Below are 22,206 nucleotides of genomic sequence, written 5' to 3' on the forward strand. Positions count from 1 at the left end.
ATGAAAAAAAAATTATGGTGAATAAATTATTTAAGTAATAGGTGAGTGTTTCAATGTAAGGGGCCTAGTGCACTACCATATTACTTTTGTCCAGCAAAAAAAAACCAAAAAAACATGACCAAGTACATTTTACTTGTGTTTCTGCCTCTATTTTTTCGGTAATTCTCTTAAACATAAACCATAGACTGTATAAACGAATATATATGGTCTATGACATAAACTTTAAGTGGTGTAGCCAGTTACATTAGTATTATGAATGTTTATTTATTTTTTATTTATTTATTTATTTACCCTTCAACTACATTTTAATTGTGTATTCACTGTTCAATTAATATTGCTCAGGCAACTTACATTTTATTCATGTTTGAGTGCCACCACAGAAACTTAACTAGCCCCGGTAAAAAAATAAAAAATAAAAAAAAAATCCTAGATACGCCCCTGGTCACAAAATATATCTTAATGCAGATATTCAGTATTCTGTAACTAAATAATTTTTCAAAGTATTCTTCCCATCATTGCTCATTATCTTCTAGTTAGAATGATTAATTTCAACTTCTCAAATGAAAATAATTATAACAAAACGATCTATTTTCCACATGAGCTCAAAATGCTCACACTAGATGGCGCTGCACTACTTAATCCGCTTAACAGAAAGCCATATATTTTCCTTTATTTTAACTGAAGCAAAACAATCGAAAAATAAATTAAATTGCTGTGAGAATATTTTAAAACAACAAAAACTTAAAAAGTAAATAAAATCTTGCATAAACAACATCCGTTTATCTTTCGTTTTCATCTCTGTCCAATCAGAGGACGCGTTGCTGTGTTGTCGTTCGAGCTGCGGAACCGAGCAACGCCGGCTGAGGCTAACAGCTAAATCCAGACATAACAAGGTAATTTATTCAATATAACCCCAGATTTCAACATATTCTGTCAGTAATTTTGCTCGTGCTTCAGTCCGGGTCTTGTTACATTTTGAGTTTTGTGATTTAGATGTGCAAATTGAGTAGAGCTAGCGAGGCCTTTAGCTAGTTATCCGGATATGCTAAAGCAATGACAGCTTCAGAAAACACAACAAAATCAAATCTGTGGTCTAGGATTAAAACTGGAAATGCAAATGTGCACGCTGTTTAATTAGAGTGCTTTACTGGGAACATTCTGTCACTTTGTTGCTTAATTTCTGGGTAATATCGATCGGTACTTTGCAGTCTTAGCTCAAAATCAGCTTATCACGTTCTGAGAAAGTTGCTTTGCTTGGTTTATTTACTCACATTTGCTTTATTTGTTGTTTGGTTTGCGTCTTGCTTGAAATAACATTCGAGAAAAGAGAGAGAAGTTGCACGATTGTTGGACAAATATATAAAAAAAAGTTTGTATTTACTATAAATTGTACATAGGGTGACCAGACGTTCCTATTTGCCCGGGACAGTCCTAGTTTTGAGCCTGCAGATTTATCTAAAATACTGATTTGTCCCAGATTTATACAAGAAATATCCCAGGTGTCTCTAATTTTGACCCGTCTGATTCCTGCCAACAGTAAAGAGAGGCATAAATTGTCATTTGTGTCGGTAAAATATAAAATATCTTCTTTAAAATGACCAAAACACAAAGAAAATAAAGACTATATCTCTGCATAACAGTTTCTCTTAATTACACACTCGTTTCTAGGGCTGGGTATCATTAAGAAGTTGCAGACACATCTGTACATTGATACATAGTTCACAGTACGATACATATCTCGATACAGTGAGCTTTTGATTAGATATATTTCAAATTGATTCGATACGGTTCAATAAAAATAATGGCTAAATGATTGCTGTCTTTGATAAACCACTTCAAAGTCTTTGTTAAATCACTTCTTGTGCAAAGTTAAAATAAAACACACCCATTTTAATCATCAAAACAGTGAGTATGTCAAATGTGTTGCATAAACGAGCATCCTTCGACTAAAAAAACAAAACAAAACTGTAGCGCTGCAACAAAATAATTTTGTAAAATATACCAAAAAATTTTGTACATCCCTACTCGTTTCAGTTTTATTATTACCAACCAGCGAAAAAACAGGGATGTCCTATTTTTTTATTTTGAAATTCTGGCCACCTCATTGTATACTTAAATATGATTCATTCGTTACATGATCAAATTATCTAAAGTTACATAAGGAGGTAATGGAGCGTGATTGCACAATTGTTTTGAAAACGGTGCTGTAGGTTTCTGTTTTACCGTATTTTCCGGACTATAGGGTGCACTCATAAGCCTCCAACCCCATCAAAAAACGACTGCACGCCCACAATCCAGAGCGCCCTATACACGAATCCACTCGGGTGTCCCAGCACGACTTCAGTAAACTACAAAGCTGCACCACCTACAGCGCACGCAAACACACACGGAGCAGACAGCGACTGCACAGCGAAACACACCCACAGACACACTCATCACTCCACGCCAACGAGGAATGAACCAAAAAAGCGAATGCAATGTGTCCACTTCTAGACACAACTGAACAAGTGAGTCACTGCGATCACGCCGACAATCCAGACAGTCCCAGACAGCACCCTCCCTACACGCCACAACTGAACAAAGCCCAGAGTCACCGTGAACGCGACGAACAAAGTCCCACTTACCCATCCAACTGTTGTGTTTCGTTTAAAGTCCGATGCGGGTTATTTGTGAAAAAAGTTTGAAAATAGACCATTCAATGACAGTGCACCTTATAGTGCAGAAAATACGGTAAATTAATGAACTGGTCGTGTTTAAACTTGAGCTGTAGAATTTACTATGCACATATTTTGATCTGGTTTAATTATTAATCAATCTCCCAATCAATATAACGTTATCTATCCCCAAGGGGCTACGTATGAATAATATTTACTTGACCTAATTACACACAATACGACGGCTGGTTTCACCACAGTGTCCTATGTATCCTAATGATATAATTCACATGGGTGTAATTACTCTTGATTAATAATAAAGTGAAGTTGTGGAACTAGTCCTTAACAAACAATACTCAGGGTCAAAGTTTAGGAATTTTTGATATTTTTTTTAAATATACGGCCTCCACACACACTGTAAATAAATCATTGTTATATTAATAATAAGGCATTGTATTTATCAGTGCTTGTTAGGTATGACACTCAAGGACACTAAAATATTGTCAAATTTTCTGACCTCACTGTTTTCTAAGAGACCACCTACTTTTTTGTTTTAAAGAAAGAACCCATATCACGCTATTTCCTGATTTATAATAATAATAAATCTTAATTTTTAATGCACTTTTAAAAACAAGGTTTACAAAGTGCTGCACAAGCCACAAAGAGCAATACAAAAAGCAGAAAAAGGCAAACAGAAAGTATTCAAAAACAGACTATGATGCAAACAATTCAATTAATTATAACAAATAAATACAAAGAAATTGAATAAAAGTGAATAAGGAATAAAATCAAGCTAAAACCAGTTAAAGAAAGGCCAACCAATAAAAATGAGTCTTAAAAAGTGATTTAAAGATGATCCTGATGGTCTGAGCTTTATCTCCTCAGGCAGGTCGTTCCAAAGCCGAGGCGCCCGAACTTAAAAGTCTTGATCATCCTTCGTCCGGAGCCTGGACTTTGTAACAGCCGCAGGGACCTGCCTGAGGGTCTGAGGCTGCGGGAGGAGGGCTCGTACGGGGTTAAAACTTCTGAGATGTAACTTGTTGCGAGACCTGAGCGAGCTTTAAAGTGATCAGTGAAATCTTAAAATTGATTCTAAAACACACAGGCAGCCAGAGATTGAAGTAAAACAGGGGAAATGTGTTGATGTCTGTTGCGTTCTGTTGTTATGTTGTTGTTCCCTTTTCACTAACATACCTTGAGGTTTTGTTTGTTTTATTCACACATGTTTAACACACAAACCCTGCAAATGTAGGCTGAGTTCTTCTCAAAAAGAAAACACTAAAACAGGAAGTGCATCAGTGTCTGGAATAGGGATGGGCATGATTGGTCAATTAATCGATAATTGATCATTAAGAATTTCATCGATTACATTAATTATAATCGACAAATCGAATGTAGGTTGCTGTGCGTAGCGTGACCAAACAGGGGTCCCTACATGTAGCTCTCTGCACTCAGAAGGAGCGAGCAGACACAAACAGTCAGTCCGCCTGCAACGTACCGAAGTGCATATGCGTATTTTACGATGACTTGTACAAGAAATTCTACGCTTTCCGTTCCGTTCGGGACAAGTGGGAGGCCATGTGCACAGTGTATGAAGCAGCACATATGTTTCGGTGTCCAGTGGGAAAAAGATTTACCAGGTGAGAGTAGCTCAATGTCGATGACGAGTCCCCACCTCCCACCCCCCGTACGCAAATATGGTCACACTAACCTGTATTCCACTGAGTCATGTCTTTTAATCCGACAGAAGTTGAACCGCATCAGCGACACAAGAGCTGTAGTTTTATCTTCGCTTAGTTTATGCAAATTAGCCATGTGGTTTTAAGTTTAGTTTCTGTGAGAGTTGCGCAAAACTTAATTAAACACATTATAATAAACGGGCTGATGTGGCTCTAGAGTAGTTACAGTTTATTTGTCATAAAGTTGAATTTATTTATGCAGATTAGTAGTGCAGATAGTAATAATAATGATGATCATTTTAATATAAAAATGTTAATGATTAATCCATAATCGATGGTTAATTCTTCCAACGATCAATTAAGAAAATTTCATCGAATGCCCCATCCCTAGTCTGGAATTTCAGCTCTGGAATTGCCACTAGTGCTAAACTAAAAGGAAAACTACCGCTTCATGATGTCATAAAGTGCATTTTGATCATTGGAGATGCAGAAAGAGTAATAATGCAGGATTACTCAAACATGTGTGAATGAAACAACACAACTTTGGGTTTGTTTTTGATGTTTTGAGGTAATAATTTTCTGACGTGGCTTAAATCTCACAACAGTCAATTTCGTGTAATCTAGGACCTTTAATGGACTCGTCACTTGGCGTGTTCCTGATCGTAATAAATCTCTCTCATGTCGTGAATTGCCTGTAGTTTGTTGCTGACAGAAAGCGCCTTAAAGGATGGATTGAGGGTTTGCGGTTGAGTTAAGAGTTCGTTTATCATTCCCAGTCATCTCTGAGGCCCGATGTACAGCAGCTGCTCACTTCTGTCACATCCAATTACATTTGTTTTTCTTCTTCTCAGGCCTTGTACCTTTATTATTTATTGGAGTGATTTGGTTTGGAATCTTTAAGTGCATTTTCAGTCTGGAGCTGCGGAGGAGCCAGACGAGCAGCTGCAGCGGCACAGAGGAGTGGAGAGAGCACAGTTTAGTGACACATTATCAACTCTTTCTCACACTCTGACAACAAAACAAACAGTACACGAGGTTCCTCTTAACTCTAATATAAGTTTAATTTGACATCAATTTATAATATCAAATCTATTATTAATTGCTGTATTTTCCGGACTATAAGTGTCTCTGGAGTATAAGTCACACCAGCCAAAAAATGTGCGAAGAAGAAAACATATAAGTTGCAATTTTTTGGGGAAATTTGTTTTATAAAATCAGAGACCAGGAACCGACATTTCATCTTGAAAGGCAAGTTACAGTAATAACAACAGAATAAAGAACAACAGACTGAACAGGCGTTAATATGTTAATGTAACATATTAACAGTTATTCAGATAATTACAGCAAAAACAACATAAGTTTACCAAACTCACGATCTCACTCCATATCACTAAATCCATTGAATTCTTCATCCTCTGTGTCACTTCTGTGTGACCTCCGGAGATAAACCATAGATCCATGATGTAAACAGAGCGCTGCTTCCTCTTCTGTGTAGCTGTCGTCAGACTCAGGCGTCAGTTCCAGTTAGAATTATTCTGGCCTTTCTGAATCCCGACAGGATGGTTTTGGTTGTCACTGAAGTTCAGGCTTTGTCGATCCAACCCATGACTTCCAGGAAAGTTGCATGGTGCACCCTCCCGATTGCCATGAAGCTGTGTTCTCCATCTCCACTTTCCGGCATTTCCTCACAAGTTTATCGCTCTCTCCAAACTTTCTTTCAGCTGCTTGATTACTGTTTTCAGCTGAATATTTCACTATTTGTAGCAGGACAGCGGCTTTTTCTACAGGAGACATGCACAGTAGATTGCGAAGTCAGAGAGTATAAGTCACAGCACCACCCAAAACATGAAAAAAAGTGTGACTTATAGTCCAAAAAATACGGTACTCTATTTTCTGTATTAGCTTCGTCTTTTGGAAAACTGATAATCTTTTACGTATTTTATTGTACTTTTTTATTGCTATATCTTGCATTTGTACTCAGAGCCGTGTGTCACTTCTTCACAGATCTGAACAGTAACTTTGCCTAGTAATGTCCATGGAGATTGGTCATTTTAATACCACACTTTGGAACATTCTAGTAAAAGTCGTACCATGCCCATGATTACAAGCAGGTTGTGAGAGGTTGAATCGTTTATTGATGTAAAACGCTTATTTCAGTGGAGGTAGAAAGTATAGCTTATAAGGGACCATTGATTATTTAAAGGTGCTGTAAATGTTTTTTACGGTCTTTTAAAATGTGAAAAAGAGAACTAGTTAGTTTTACACAGTTTGCAATGTTCCAGAGTTATTCCTCACTCCTCTGAACATCCAATTTAGTCACTGCCATGAGTTTATACTTTTCACAACATTCAGAGACCAGAGCGGAGTTTTGCTTTCATGGTAAAACTAACAACTGGTGTGCTGCTAACTAGGGGCGTGCAAAAATACAGAAATATCGATATATCATAATCACCAAGAGTATTTTTAGGTATATTTTACTAAATTATTTTGTGTAAGAGCTACAATTGTGTTGACATTTTAACTTTTTTGATGAGTAAAATTGGTGTTTTTCATATTAACTTTGCACAGACTTGAACTTTTACGTCTTTTAAGTCAACTTTTAGTATCCTAACCATGATTTAGCCTTTGTTTTTCACTGAACTTTATCGAATCGATTTGAAACATATTGTACTAATAGAAAATGTACTCGAAAAATGTATTGAGGTGTGTATCATTTCGGCAACTTCTTAATGATACTCAACCCTACTGCTACTTCTAACATGCGTTTTTTAATTATTTTTTGATGCATTTTAACACAATCTGGCCCAAAAGAACCAACTTAGTCAGAACTAGAACAGGTGAGCTGATTTGTGCTGTTAAACAAGTCCCTCTATTTACATTATAGCCACAACTTTTTGTTAAAAATCAGACTTCTAAATGTGAGTGACCATTAACACTTGTATAGATGAGGCTCCAGAAAATGTGCTGCTCAGATCAGTTTTGTATTTTGTTTTTTTTCAGACAGTCTTAAAACTGATCTGGTTGTGTTTGGTGTGCCTTGTGTCCCTAATAAGGCTGTACAATTAACTGAATTTTGATCGCAATTTCGATTTGTGTGTCAAACGATCTCCAAACTCATATAATCGAGTTGAAACAAAGTTTATTTTATTTTATATTTTATTTTTTATAAAATAGTAGTATATTTATATTATATTTAAGTATATTTATTACATTTTTAAATATAGAGATTGTAGAACAGCTGGATATACAGTTAATTTGGATACATTTATGTTTTTCTATGCCTTATGTTCAAAGTTTATTTTATTCATTTTATGGTTTATACATCGAAAAACTGCTCTAAGGTTCATATTTGTAACCTGAATTTATTTTCAATTTGAAAGTTTTGCGTAAATTATCAATAACAAAGTGTTTTTTTTGTTTTTTTTTTTTGCTGAATAAATGCATTGTGTCACTTAAAAACAATCATGATTTCAATATTGACCAAAATAATTGTGATAATGATTTTTTTATATAATCGAGCAGCCCTGGTCTCTATGGAAACTGGTTAACATTCTGCCGCTACACGTGCATGTAGAGCAGCCCTGTCATGATCACTACAAAATATAAACGCAGTAGAAAAATCAGTACTGAGTCAAGACACATTTTGCTCAGATACGTGGAATCAAACATGTACAGTGTCTTTACTTCAGTAACTCTAAGCTCTTGGGCCCAGCTCTGAGTTGGTTGATGAAAGCCGCATTTGAACGGCGCCGAAGTTGTAGCCATTAGCCGATAGTGTGACATTAAACAGGTGCGGGTTAATTGTTTGTCTGCACCAAATGCCGCCTCATCTGCTCGCGTGTCATTTGCGGCGCTCTTCGGGGAGTTCATATGGGACCGCGTTCGGTATGTGCCGCCTGCTAACGTTCATTTCCTCTAAAATATTACAGAATTCGCTGCAGAACTTTTGGCAACTTTCATTACAATCTGAAAAAAAGAAGAAAAAAAAACATCCTCAAGTAAAAGAAATGTAATCCAAAAGTGAAACTCGTGTGTTGTGCTCTGGGATGTAAAGACCTCACTCTCATTAAAAACGAAAGGAAATATGTGTAAGTGTAATACAGTTTATCCTCTTTTGGGGCTAATACACACACTTATGTCTTTATTTGATTGTGAATGCAAAATAACAGCGAATAGAACGTCTGCAGGACAAGATGAACGCGGCCTTGTTTTTAAAGCGTTTTGCCCACACGCATTTTAATTTTCACATATTTATTTCAGTAGTTTCAGGGGTGATAAATAGAAAAGCATCAATACAAAAACAAACTCCTCACAGGCCCGAAAGAGCGTCTGAAATGATAAGTAGAGGTGATTTACAGTCTCTACAAGACGTCTCAAAATCTGTAATATATCGTCTTTACTTAGATTAAGAAAACTGTCAAACTGCAACAAAAGAGGGGATACAAATATTAAAAGCAGAAACTCACACGCTTATCTTCCAAACCAGGATCTGTTAAGAGAACGTTTGATTTATTGATATGCTCTGATGGAGTGTTACACAGAATTTATTTATTTTTTTACCCCCACAAAAACACTTTTCGATGTAATTACTGCTTTTGTCTGAGTTTTCAAACACCTTCTCTCTGCAGATGGCAGTTTTAGCGTGTATACATCAAGAAGATACTGATTATTTCAATAGGCGCCGTATTGTTTTCAGTGGCCTGTGCTCAACGGTAGCCTGATTCATCAGCCGGTTTTACTTCGACTTCTTAGGTTCTTTTTAAAGACAATGCAGTAAAGTGTATTTACCTTGTTGACATGTTTCGGCTGCTGCATCTTCAGAACTGTCCCCGGTGTTGGTGGTGACGTGTCGTATATCGGCTGTCGTTACTTCCTGTAGGCGTGGTCAGCCTGATGGACCTGCAGTTCACTCAGACTGACCTCGCCTCCCGTCGCCCGGTGTCTCTGGAGGAGGGTGTCCCAGGTGTGTGAAAGGAGGAACGCGCCGTCATCACTGTTCACGTTGTCCGTGTTTCCTGATTTCACTGTCCTCCTTGATCCAGCGTTTGAACTTGTTGTTTTCCGATCCAATGACCCGAGCCCCGTCCCAATCCATAATGTGGTTGTTCCTTTTACAGTGTCTGATATGGCGGATTTTAGGTTTTCCTGTTCTGCTTTATCTTTTTGTGATGAGTCTCCCTGAGGTTTCCTTTTCGCATTCCTTTTGGTGTTCCTTTTTTCGAATGTGGAATGCCCAGCTTTTACTTCGTTTCACTTTGTACAAACCATCTGACCTCGCAGCGTTAGGATTTGTTCACTCGACAGTAGGCGGGTACTTTTTATCATTTAACCAGTCGCTGTTATTTGGTCGTGACGTATGTAATGCGCCGCTAACGGGGATAACTGTGAAACTGAGTGGAGGCACTAGGTGACGCGAGGCTGACTAGGCCTCCCAAAAATATTCACTCCTGCATTTACTTCCTCAATAGGGGCAAGCTCCTCCCACTTGTGTGACGTCTGTAATGTGCATGGCGTGAAGTGTTTGGACCAATCAGAGCGAGAGCTGCTAGAGTGCAGCTAGAAAGAGCTCAGAGCGGGGCTAGGCTAAGACTTACAAAGATCACTTTTAGGCGCTTTGAGGATTTAAACATCTTGAAGTTTAATGTTGTGAAAATAGAAAAGAATCCAACAAAATCCGATCTTTGTGAAAGTTGTCGATGTCCTGTCAGCAGAATATGGGTAGTTTGAATTCCCAAAAAATATATTGCACTCTATGGGAGAATTCTTTCTGGGGCCGAACTCCTGGGAGCTGCAGTACCTGAAGTGGCCACTAGTCGGTCTCGAGCCGGGACAGAGGGAGAGGGGCTTATTCAGTTTTTATTACACGCTTACGTCACAAACCATGAAGACTTTTGAAATCGTGCCTTGACGACTTCCGAAGGGCTCTGTGTGTAGAAGTAAGTCTGACCAAAAAAAAAAAAAGAGAAAATGTCCCAGTTTTCTTCATCTCCATGTTACTGTAGCATTCCCTTATGTTCAGCTAATCAATAATTACAACCACACCTCAGTTTTCATCATTTCCTCGCTGACGCACAACTCCGAGTGCACTGGGTACATGCGATTAGAAGAGACAAGGGCATTAAATTCAAGATGATTCCAAACAGCACATACGGTCAGAGGGTTTTATCACAGTCAGTCGGTGAACCCAGTGTCGGGAACTACACCGGAAGTTGTCATCGGATGTTTTCAAACGTCTTTCTAGTTTGTGATGTAAGTGTGCATAGAGCCTATTGTTGATTAATTGCAATGAATCCGTTAAGTTGTTCATAGTCCATTCAAGTCCATTCAGTTTTCTATAAGGCAAGACGAGGCAAGTTTATTTGTATAGCACAATTTGTACACAGAGTAATTCAAAGTGTTTGACAGAATAAGAAATACATTAAAATCACAATAAAAACTAAATTTAAAAGAATTAATTCAAAAAAGACATTAAATGAGAGAAGAGAGAGAAGATAGATTTCTCTATATTTGATGGATTGTAAAAAATGAATGGTAATTGCTAATCCCAAAAATATCTCCGGTCCTTCATTTGAATATTAATAATTTATTGACTTACATGGGTACTTTAATACAATAAAATACATCAGTACATAACTTTAACAGGGTCAAGTAGCCGACATAGTAAAGTAAAGTATTTGTGAAGCTGTGCGTCGTCGTGTGTCCCATGCTCTGGTTCGGGCGCGTTCAGACAGATCCGTGTCACTACGTTTGTAATTATTCCAGTGTTGCCCTGAGCAACAGTTTCCCTCCGCTGGTAATGAGCTGTTATGAATATACATGCCCCAATTCCAATTCATTAGACCTGTTACATACATCAATACTCCCTCGGTGTCTCTCAACTCGGGCGAACTCCACAAGTCGCACGCGGGTTTGGGTCAAAGTCAATAAATATTAGTATTATAACAGTTTGAAAACCTGCACGAGGCTTTTCAGAATTACCGGAGAGTCACATTTAATGCCACAGGAAATTGTAATGATTGTGTTTTTATCACGAAAAAACATACGTGTGTGTTACTTCCGCGGGGGTAGCTCGGCGCTTAAACGTTATAGGTCGAGTTGAATAAATTGAAAATGTTCGTAACCGCTCGGAGTTTCAACAGTCCAATAAGCTCTCATCGCAGTTGTTTAGCTCGGCGACAAGCATAAAAACTGCTTACCCTGTGGTTTAGATCTGCACAATCATCTTCTGAAATGTGATTCTTGTTTTCGTTTGTCAGTTCATATTGCAGTCTTTTTGTCAATTCATCTGAACAGAACTTTGAACAGAATCCTATTATTAAAACATAAACGGCGTATCTAAGGGCAATCGCAATCAATACACTATTTATGTATGTTTTGTTTTTTGTTTTTTTGTTTTTTTAGATCTGTCCGGAGTGATATAGGATTTTGACCCCGCGGTGAGGTGACCCCGGGGGCAATTTACCATATAGTATTTTGACCCCGGGGTCAGAATCCTATTATGGTTATGTTGACCCCCTTATAGAATATTGACCCCCCTATGAAAACCTATATTTTATTAATAAACGGGGTCTTAAAAATCCTAAATCAAGGTCTTAAAAAGTCTTAAATTTTGTTGTCCAAGTCTTATTTTTTTCACAAAGGTCTTAAATTTCATTAGCCTATTTTTTATTTTTTTTGGTACACTCGACCAGGCTGTAGTGCAGTGTTAAACGGAGGGAAAAAAAACAACAACAACGTGAAATCATGTAACGTGAATGAACGTCTAATTTGGAGTATGTGCAAACAATACTTTGGTTTCTGCCGCCGACAGCAATGAGTAAACAATCAGTAGAGCGGAGGAAGACGCTGGATGGATCATGGGGAAGTGTAGGTTTAATCCACAGAGGCTCTAAGGCTATGTTCAGACTGCAGCCTGAAGTGACCCAAATCCAATTTTTTGGCCCCTATGTGACCTGTATCTGATCTTTTAATGACAGTCTGAATGACACAGATCTGATTTTTTCAAATGCGACCCAGGCCACTTGGGTATGTGGTCTGGAAACCGATACATATCTGATCTTTTGAAATGCGACTTCAGTCTGAACGGCCAAGGTGCATTCATCCACCTACACGTTATCAACAAGCCACAAATGTCACTATTCTGCGCTGAAGTAGGCGAAAATTGTTAATGAACTCCGTGTCACTGAAGTGAAGCACATCACCACTCACCACTCTTGGCTACATCTGCACATCCACATGTTCCTTTCAACGGACGTCGCTGCCGCTGTCCCACAAAACCTCGTCCTTCTCCTTCTCAATCTCCTCCTTAAAACAAGTAAGTTGTTCATTTTCTGGCTCCGTTACGAGAGGAACTTTAAAATCTCCAGGTGCTCAATGCTCGCGTCCATGTTTGGACAACGTCCGTAAACACAGAGACGCTCGCTGCGGTTGACGTCGTCGTGTCTCCAGTGCGCATGTGGGACACTTTTGGGCCGTTTAATGTTCACACTGGAGATCACATACAAGTCGCTTTTAACTGGAAATGTGAACGACCTCGCAAAAACATCGGATTTCACAAAAAAAAATCTGAATTGAGCATTAAGCCCTGCAGTCTGAACGTAACCTTAGATTCTAGATGCAGTAGTCGATTGGTCATTATTTGAATTAGATTTGGTGTTTTTCGCCTGCATAATGGGTGTGATGTTGATCTTAATTTTCATTTAAATGGTCTTAAAAAGGTCTTTAAAAAGTCTTAAATTTGAGGTAGTCAGACCTGGGCATACTATAAAACATACTGACATATTTAAAAGTGTTTTTTTTTTTTAAGAAGTCAGATGCAATTTTTATGTCAATTTATAACTTCTGAATGTTAAAAATGACTTAGTTGTTTTAGACACATATTTTACTGAAAATGAGATAAGTAGTTATTAATTAGTGAGGTAATCAAAGTGATGTGTAATGATTTGGAATCTTGTTAAAATAGACAGGGCTGATCAATTGAGTAGTTAAATAGATGATAGGAGAAGATTTGTTAAATGGTTTCTGTAATCAATAACTTAATTTAAAATTATGTGGATTATTTGAACATAGCAAACTAAAAACCGTAACAATGTAAAATACAAAGTGACAAGATTGCTATATGTATATGCAATTTTAACAATACGTTACATTTACACAAAACACCAAGTCATTATTCAACAAAACATTCCTTAAACTACCTTAAAAGAAAGTAAATATGTAGCAATATATAAATAAAAGTAAATTACATGAGAAATAATGATCAGATAAGTAACTACTAAAGTCAAAATCCTATAAGGGGGCTCACTTTTACTATATACTATGGGGCTCAAAATACTGTCTCACACCGGTGCTTGAAAAGTATTTGAAGTTTACTCCTTAAACCTTCTACTAAGGCTGTGCAATATGATAAAAAATAATAGTAAACGCACACATTTTTTTGTCACAGTTTTGATTCTGTTTTATTTTGTCTTATTGAAAACAAAAGTAAAAATACAGTACCTTCCAATGTTATTTTCCCCAAACATAAGCAAGACAGACTTTTTATCAAAGCCAATTGAACACACAACACAGAAAACGGACACACATCTTCCTCCGCAATCTAAACTCTGCTCCAATCCACCTGCTTTTACTGACGGAGGACTGACTTGTCTGTCTTGTCTTGACCTGTCTGTCAAAACCCGGAGCTGACAGACGATGTGGAGCGGTGGAGATTCAGGAAAGGTTCAGTGTAGTTTGAGTTCGTCTACAGTTGTGTGAGTCTTTGCTTTTTGAGTTTTTTGCCTTTTGAGCCCTCACTGTTTTAGTTTTTCTATTGTACTTTATTGTGTTATGCAGTTTTTTGTTTTGTTTATTTGTTAAATCGGCAAAATCATCAATATTTAAGGTGTCACCTGCACAATTGCATAAAAAAAGCAAGAACGTTCTCCATGCAGATAGATAGACCGAATCAGGTTTGTGGAGACGCAATACCACTCACAGTAACGTTGCCTGTTTTTCAGTGCAATGAACACACACACACACAAAATGTAAAAAAATAAACTAATAATAATTAGGGGTGTAAAAAAAAAATCGATTCAGTGAAATATCTCGATACTTCATTGCACAGTTCTCGAATCGATTCAAAATGCATCCGAATCGATTTTTTTAAATATTTGATAATGATGAATGATTTAAACATTTTTATAAATTATATTTCATATAAGTGTGTTCTTGTGAAGGTGCAGTTGACTGTATTAATAGAAGTAATTATTGATAAATCGCAATATATCATCATATGTTTCAGTATTGGGATATATACTGATATATCGAATCGTGACATGCAAATTACCGTATTTTCCGGGCTATTGGGCGCTCTGGTTTATAAGGCGCACTGTCATTAAATGGTCTATTTTCAAACTTTTTTCACAAATAAACCGCACTGGACTTTAAATGAAACACAACAGTTGGATGGGTCAGTGGGACTTTGTTTGTGGCGTTCACGGTGACTCTGGGCTTTGTTCAGTTGTGGCGTGTAGGGAGGGTGCTGTCTGGGACCAACGGATTGTCGGCGTGTTCGCAGTGACTCAGTTGTTCAGTTGTGTCTAGAAGTGGCACATTGGACTCGCTTTTTTGGTTCGTTCTTTCGTTCCGTTCCTTGTCGGCGTGGAGTGATGAGTGTGGCTGCGGGTGTTTTTCGCTGCGCGGTCGCTGTCTGCTCCGCGTGCTTTTTCGTGCGCTGCGGGTGGTGCGGCTTTGTAGTTTACTGAAGTCGTACTGGGACACCTGAGTGGATCCGTGTATAGGGCGCTCTGGATTGCGGGGCGCGTCTAATAGCCCGGAAAATACGGTATATGTATTGTATCGTCAGACCCCTAATAATAATAAATAACGGTAAAATAAAACAAACTAATTGCAAACACTGCACAACACAAATCTCAAGGTAATGATAAGGAACAGAAAAAAGACAAGTCAAGTGAGTAGATGGCGGTGATGGATGGAGGGAAAGAGGAAGAGAGGTGACATAGAAGAAAGGGTCAGAAGAGAACAGGAAACATACGAGAAGAAGACAAGTGTGATAGATGGAGGATAGAGAATCGCCTGAGAAGAAGACGGAAACTGGCTCTTGATTAAAATGTGATTAATTACACCGCCTTACCTCATACTAACTAACTAACCCTGTCTCTCTCTTTCTCTTTCTCGTTCTCTTTCCCTGTCGGTGTTTCAGATGGAGGTGGATCAGCTCTTGTCTCTGTCCGGCTCGGCTCTGGCTCAGGCCGTCAGCTCTCTGCTCGAGACGCCCGGACTCTACGTCTTCTCTGACATCCTGGAGCTGCCCAACGTCAGAGAGGTGGGAACGCCTTCGGACTCTTCGTACACAAGTCTATTAGGGCCGCGTAATAAATGGAATAATTACTCAGGACTGCGCCAGAAAATCTAATTGCAATTTTTCTGACAAGTGTTGTGATTAGATTTGCGTTATGTGTTTGAAAAGCAGATTTCATAATGCATATAAACATCTCCAGGACCATTAACGTTTGAAATAAGACTGAAACATGAACTACTCAATGAATACAAGATGTTTGTAGAGGACTAAACTGGTCTACAGACTGATTATATTATGTTCTATGCAGAGGACATTAAATCATCTAATAATTGCAGCTTTTGTGATTTGATAATTGCTTAAAAAACTCAAATTGAGATTTCGGTTTTATTGCCATTTACGTGCAGCCCTAAAACGTCCTATTATGATCTCGGATATTGCAGGACAAAATGACAAAAACATAATGTGACAGAGAGGAAATCAGCTGGAAAGTCCCTCTGAATTGTACCTTTTATGAAACTAAGTTAATCTATTAGGGCTGGGTATCATTAAGAAGTTGCCGATATGATACATACCTCGATACACAGGCCATGATACGATACATATCTCGATACAGTGCACTTTTGATTCGATATGATATATTTCAAATCGATTTGATACGGTTCAATAAAAAATAAAGGCTAAATCATGTCTGTGACACTATAAGTCGTTGTTAAACCACTTCTTGTGCAAAGTTCATATGAAACACAAACGTTTTACTCATCAAAACAGTAAAAATGTCAAATGTGTTGCATAAATGAGCTTCCTTTCACTCCACAAGCAACAAATCTGTAGCTGTAACAAAATAAGTTAGTAAAACACACCTAAAAATACTCTTGGTGATATATCGATACAGTAGCCCACGATATCGATACTGTATCATCACATTAAATGATTCAGTATATCGATATTACGATATTTTTGCACACCCCTATAATCTATATACATATAAATTTAAAACAATTCATTTTATACACATGTAAATTACAGTATTTCTCAACACATTTGTCCATGTTGAGCATAAGCACGTATTCTGATTTGGGAAGGATAAGCCCCCTGCTCTTATTCCCCTGTTGCATGACATAATACCTTATAACAAGCAATTAGTTTTTAAGGTTATTAAATGTAATTGAACCTTGCTAGCAGGTGGAAAAGTACCTAAGCTCCACCAAAAATGACCCGTGAGAGCTCATTTTCAAAAAATCCGTTTGAAATGAAGGAAGTTAACAGTAGATTTTTGTATTACTTTAAACTAATCAGAATGTGCCAAAGACGGTCCAAAGAAGCGGCCAGAAAGGTCAAATTTGATCTGTGACCATATTTGGGACTCCACAGTATCCACATGAAAGCTCTGAATAGTGTGAGATTGAAATGGTCAGAAATGGTCATTCTCTCAAATATTCAAGTTCAACAGTTAGTTTGTAAATATCTGCTTGGAGTAAATAGATCTTTTGAGAAAATTGAGCGGCAACCAAATTTGAGCGCCCCCTCAATAAAGATACCCAATATTTGACAACAGATTTAGAATTTATAACCCAAAATTTACAATAATACACATTTTCAGCTTCCTAGCTCTATAGAGAAGTTACGGTCTCTCAAAAATGCTCATGAATTAAAGGCTTCTGAAAAAGTGGGCATGGCCCCAAAAATTTCAATGGGCCATAATTTCAACGAGTTATAACTCTGGAACGACTGAAGAGATTGAGCTAAAATTTTAGATTCTTTCATTTGATAATTTTGGAAATTTTTAGACATTTTTTCAGCCAAATCTGAGACGGCTCATAGGGGAGGGCGACTGATTTCATATGGACTGACCAAATACAATTTCATAATAAACTTCTGCGAGCAAATGAGGATTATATTGATATTACAGACTAGGGATGTAACGATATCTAAATCTCTCGGTACGATATTATCACGATATGCATCTCACGGTACGATATTTACTGCGATATTTTGAAGAGGCTGATATAATTGTAGATGGGACACTTTTTTGCTTTTAAATACCATGACAAGATTTTCATGTGAATTATTTCCATCATAATCCCAAGAATTCAAGTAAAAAACATATTTCTTCATGTTGTTTGCACCGAAATGAATCATTGGATATGTAGTCCTCGATGTTTATAAGCTGTTGTTGTAAAACCATGCATTTAAACAAAGGAACTTGTGATTCAATATATTGTGACAGCCAACGATATTATTGTGAGACTTTTGACAGTATGATATCACGATATTTTAGTTATTGTTACATACCTATTACATACTGTAAAAATGTTTGCCACTTCGGGATATAGAATGCTCACAGTGCGTTACCGGCGAGTTACCCGTGTGCTGCTCAAGAGAAGGAAGCGCTCGGAGGGAGGAGGGGGACGTTCCTGCTGAGAGAATGGGACATTCAAGCTGGGACTTTCAAGCCAGTGGGACGCTCCAGCCGGTATTCCACTGGGGAATCAGCTGGAAAGTCAGATTAACAGAAAAAAAAGTGCTGTTACTTCAAATATGTAAAAAAAAAAGGTTGATTTTATCTATAGTCATACAGTAGTTTGCAATTTTTTCATCACTCCGAAACAGAAAATAACTACAGTTTTCATAGCAATTAAAAATTCAGAACAAAGTCTTTTGAATGGCTCCAAAATATCGCCTTTTAAGATCGTAAATGAAACCTAAGAATGTTTTTAGACTCTTGACATTTTTACATTTTTGTCTGTGTCAAAAAAGTTATTACAGCACAAAATAATAACATAATGTGACAGAGATTAACAGATAAAAAAGTGCTACTACTTCAAATGTTTAAAAAAAAAAAGGTTGATTTTAGCTATAGTTATACCGTAGTTTAATTATTTTCTATTTCGGAGCGATGAAAAAATTAGCCCAGTTGCCGTAGCAATTAAAAATTCAGAACAAAGTCTTTTGAATAGCTCCAAAATGTCGCCTTTTTAAGATAGTAAGTGAAACCTAAGAACGTTTAGGCTCTTGACATTTTTACATTTTCGTCCGTGTCAAAAAGCTATTCAACTATTATTATCACTACTATTATTATTGCTCTCATAGTTTGGCCTTAATTTCAGTCCGCTGAATGTTTTGGCGCTCTTCCTCGCCCCCTCATCTTCTCAGTTAATCAGAATCATTACCTTGGGCTAATTGTCGTCCTGTCTCCCTCGCTCATTACCTTTCCAACTCCATTCTCTGATAAATACACTTGAACAGTTGTATTGCCACGTGTTCTTTTCCAATTCACTGACAGCGTTTTGCCCAAAAGGGGGAAAACAAATGTCTAAAATTATGACTTTTTCCAATCAACACCTTTATTAATAGAAGTTATTGGTGTGATGCTTCAGTCATATTGAGAGCGGCATGTTGTTTGCTCTCAGATGTGCTTCGTACAGTAGTGCTGCTAACGTCACTACGGGGGAGGCTGCGAGGAGAAAATAAAGTTTTCTTTTAATTTAGCGAAAATGACTTTGGAAAACTTTATTGATTCTCGAGGGAAATCACTTCTGCACAGTCGGTTGATACAAAAAAGCAAGCAAATTTAAAAACGCAACAAGTAAAATGTCATTTGTTATAACAACTATGCATAAAGAGAATTATCTGTGCGTTTATACAAAAATCTGTCCCAAAACTCAAACTCTCTTGCGGTGTGATCTTCCAAACAATGTCAGTACAATGTGATATTTCTGTTCTTTTGTTGTTAATTGTTCAGTGAATTCACAAAACCTCAACAACTTTTATAGACACATTTTATATACATTTCTGAGGGATTTCCTATAAATATTTCCTGATAATACACAGATATATACAGTCGGCCACCCCATTCCCGAGTTGGTCAACCAAGACACAGTCAATTAATTTACTCTCCGAAAGTGAACTAGATGTACAGCCCTTTCAGTCTGGTCTATTGGACTATTTCTCCACCTAAAAAACAATTTGTTTAACATCGTTCTGTTTTCCTGTAAACAAATAATCATAGCATACATGCTCTGCTGATTACAGATTGGGCGGGATGTTACAATATGAATTTTAATATTATTATTGTGAGAAGAAACGGCGTTGCAATTTCCTGTTGCCTTATGTTACAAAAAGTATGTGACTAGCTTTGGTAAAATCATTTACGGTAAATTTTAATAGATTGAACTGAGAATTGTTTATTTTTCTTTCTTTCTTCTTTCTCTCTTAAAGTTGGTACTTGTTTTTTTTTTCAAGATTCAGGTTCAAGTTTGAGGATTTATGGTTCATTGTCACCAGTGTTGGGGAGTAACAGATTACATGTACCGGAGTGACATAATCAGAGTACAAATTATGAGTAACTGTATTCAGTTACAGTTACTGTTTCAGTGAGTGGTAATTGGATTACAGTTACTTTGTTGAAATAAATGGATTACACGGTGGTATTTTCCTGTTTTCACATTTTAGGCTATATCCCCCTTTTTTTTCTTCTTTTTTTTTTCGGTAATTCCACTCATTGCCGGAAACTAAACCAGGTCTAAACTAGATCTTAACCATGTCTAAACCAGGACTAAACCAGACTAAACCAGACTAAACTAGATCTAAACCAGGTCTAAAACCAGGTCTAAAACCAGGTCTAAAACCAGGTCTAAACCAGCACTAAAACAGGATTTAACAGGACTAAACCATGCGGATGTGGACGTGTCTCAAAAATATTTTGAATTGGGTTAAGTAAAGTCTGGGCTTTTTATTTTCTTTTATCAGACAAAACTTCTTATGTTACGTTTCCTCGTCTTTGCTTCTCTACAGCAAATCAAGTAATCCAAAGTATTCAGATTACGTTACTCACCTTAAGTAACTTAATTGAGTATGTTACAAACTACATTTTGGGGTATGTAATCTGTAATCTGTAGAGGAATACATTTTAAAAGTAACCTTCTCAACACTGATTGTCACAAGTAACGATGAAATTATGAGTATTGATACTGATTCATCGATACCTGATGATAATGCAGATTTTTTTTTTTCCGCTGCCCCATTCTCTGTGTTCCCTTTTTCAACAAATTCATTAGTCAAAATTGAAATAGAAAAGTGTTATATATCTGTATGTTACACAAAAAACAAAACAAATACTGGGCATCGTATCAGCCCATCTCCAGAAATGACATAATTACATAACATTAAACAAAAAGCGTGGTTATAGGGCAAGTATTAGTGCATTCCATAAAGTGCAAATGCTCATAATGTAAACAAACACTGTGGAGTCTTAGTGTTCCTGAATAATCTCGATCATTAATTAACTAAATACTGTTGAAATAGAAAAGTGTTATATATCCGTATGTTACACAAAAAACAAAACAAATACTGGGCATCGTATCGGCTCAAATAAATCTGTATCAGTCCATCTCTAGAAATTACATAGCATTAAACAAAGGTATTAGTGCATTTTATAAAGTGCAAATGCTCATAATGTAAACAAACACTATGTGAGGTCTTACTGTTCCTGAATACTCGCTATCATTAATTAACCAAATACTGTTCACACCCCTTCTATAGACAGGTAGTCTAATCTCTCTGACCTTATGTTTGTTTAATCCTTTGGCCTTTTCTCTCTCTCTGTGTGTGCAGTTGGAGAACGGCCCTCACGCTCCGGTGTACCAGCTGCTGCACCTCTTTGCCTATGGAACCTACTGCGACTATAAAGGTAGACTGCACTTCACTGCCCCACCGCGCTCTGTAAATAAGTAATAGGGCAGCGCTCCCAACCTTTTCTTATGAACAGTTTTTTTTTTTTTCCTCCTTCACCTCGGCGAGGCTCAGGCGCTCTCGAGGCTCACATTCAGCTACAAGCACACAGAAGCAGTTCATTAGACGCTTGTATGGAGAAAGAGACGGCAACGCAAAGAGGAGCAGACACTTCACTTGTGCTGCGACTGAACTTTGCCTGGGCAACATGTCGCCAGAGACTCCGCACAGAAATGGAAAGCTAATTGAGTGTAATTTAATGCACCCACGTGACTAAATCTGACAGGGACGCCATGTTGGCAGTGGTAAATTAGCGGTAATGAATGGCACCAAGTCTGGTTTTGGAGGTTTTTTGGAGTCATTAAATGAAACTGTAGACAATGATTTATCTAAACTAATTAAATTAAACTTTAGTGACCCTAAGAGTATGTATTGCAGTATCTATTGGGGGTATGTATTGGAGTATATACTGGAGTATATATTTTAGTATATATTGGAGTATGTATTAGGGTATTGGAGTATATACTGGAGTATATATTGGGAGAATATACTGGAGTGTGTAGTGGAGTATGTATTGAAGTATATATTGGACTATTGGAGTATGTAGTGAAGTATATACTGGAGTATGTACTGGAGTATAAATTAGAGTATAAATTGGAGTATGTAGTGGAGTATATAGTGGAGTATATCCTGGAGTATGTATTGCAGTATTGGAGTATATCCTGGACTATGTATTGCAGTATTGGAGTATATCCTGGAGTATGTATAGGAGTATAAATTGAAGTATAAATTGAAGTATAAATTGAAGTATAAATTGAAGTATAAATTGAAGTATGTAGTG

At 37.3% G+C, this 22,206-nt stretch overlaps 1 protein-coding gene across 2 annotated transcripts in view; it reads left to right on the forward strand.

The window, feature by feature from the left end:
• The first annotated feature begins 791 nt into the window (after positions 1-791).
• The window catches only part of cops7a (COP9 constitutive photomorphogenic homolog subunit 7A), a 46,203-nt gene continuing 24,788 nt past the window's right edge, over positions 792-22,206 (forward strand). For both annotated transcript variants that reach the window (XM_020927996.2, XM_020927995.2), the window contains exons 1-3: positions 792-893; positions 15,537-15,659; positions 21,249-21,324. In XM_020927996.2, the coding sequence (XP_020783655.1) occupies positions 15,537-15,659; positions 21,249-21,324 (199 nt within the window). In that variant the 5' untranslated portion in view covers positions 792-893. The remainder of the gene's footprint in view (positions 894-15,536; positions 15,660-21,248; positions 21,325-22,206) is intronic.

Source organism: Boleophthalmus pectinirostris, unplaced genomic scaffold, assembly GCF_026225935.1.
Source record: "Boleophthalmus pectinirostris isolate CB_2022bp ecotype Guang Dong unplaced genomic scaffold, ASM2622593v1 HiC_scaffold_6, whole genome shotgun sequence".
NCBI lineage: Eukaryota > Metazoa > Chordata > Actinopteri > Gobiiformes > Gobiidae > Boleophthalmus > Boleophthalmus pectinirostris.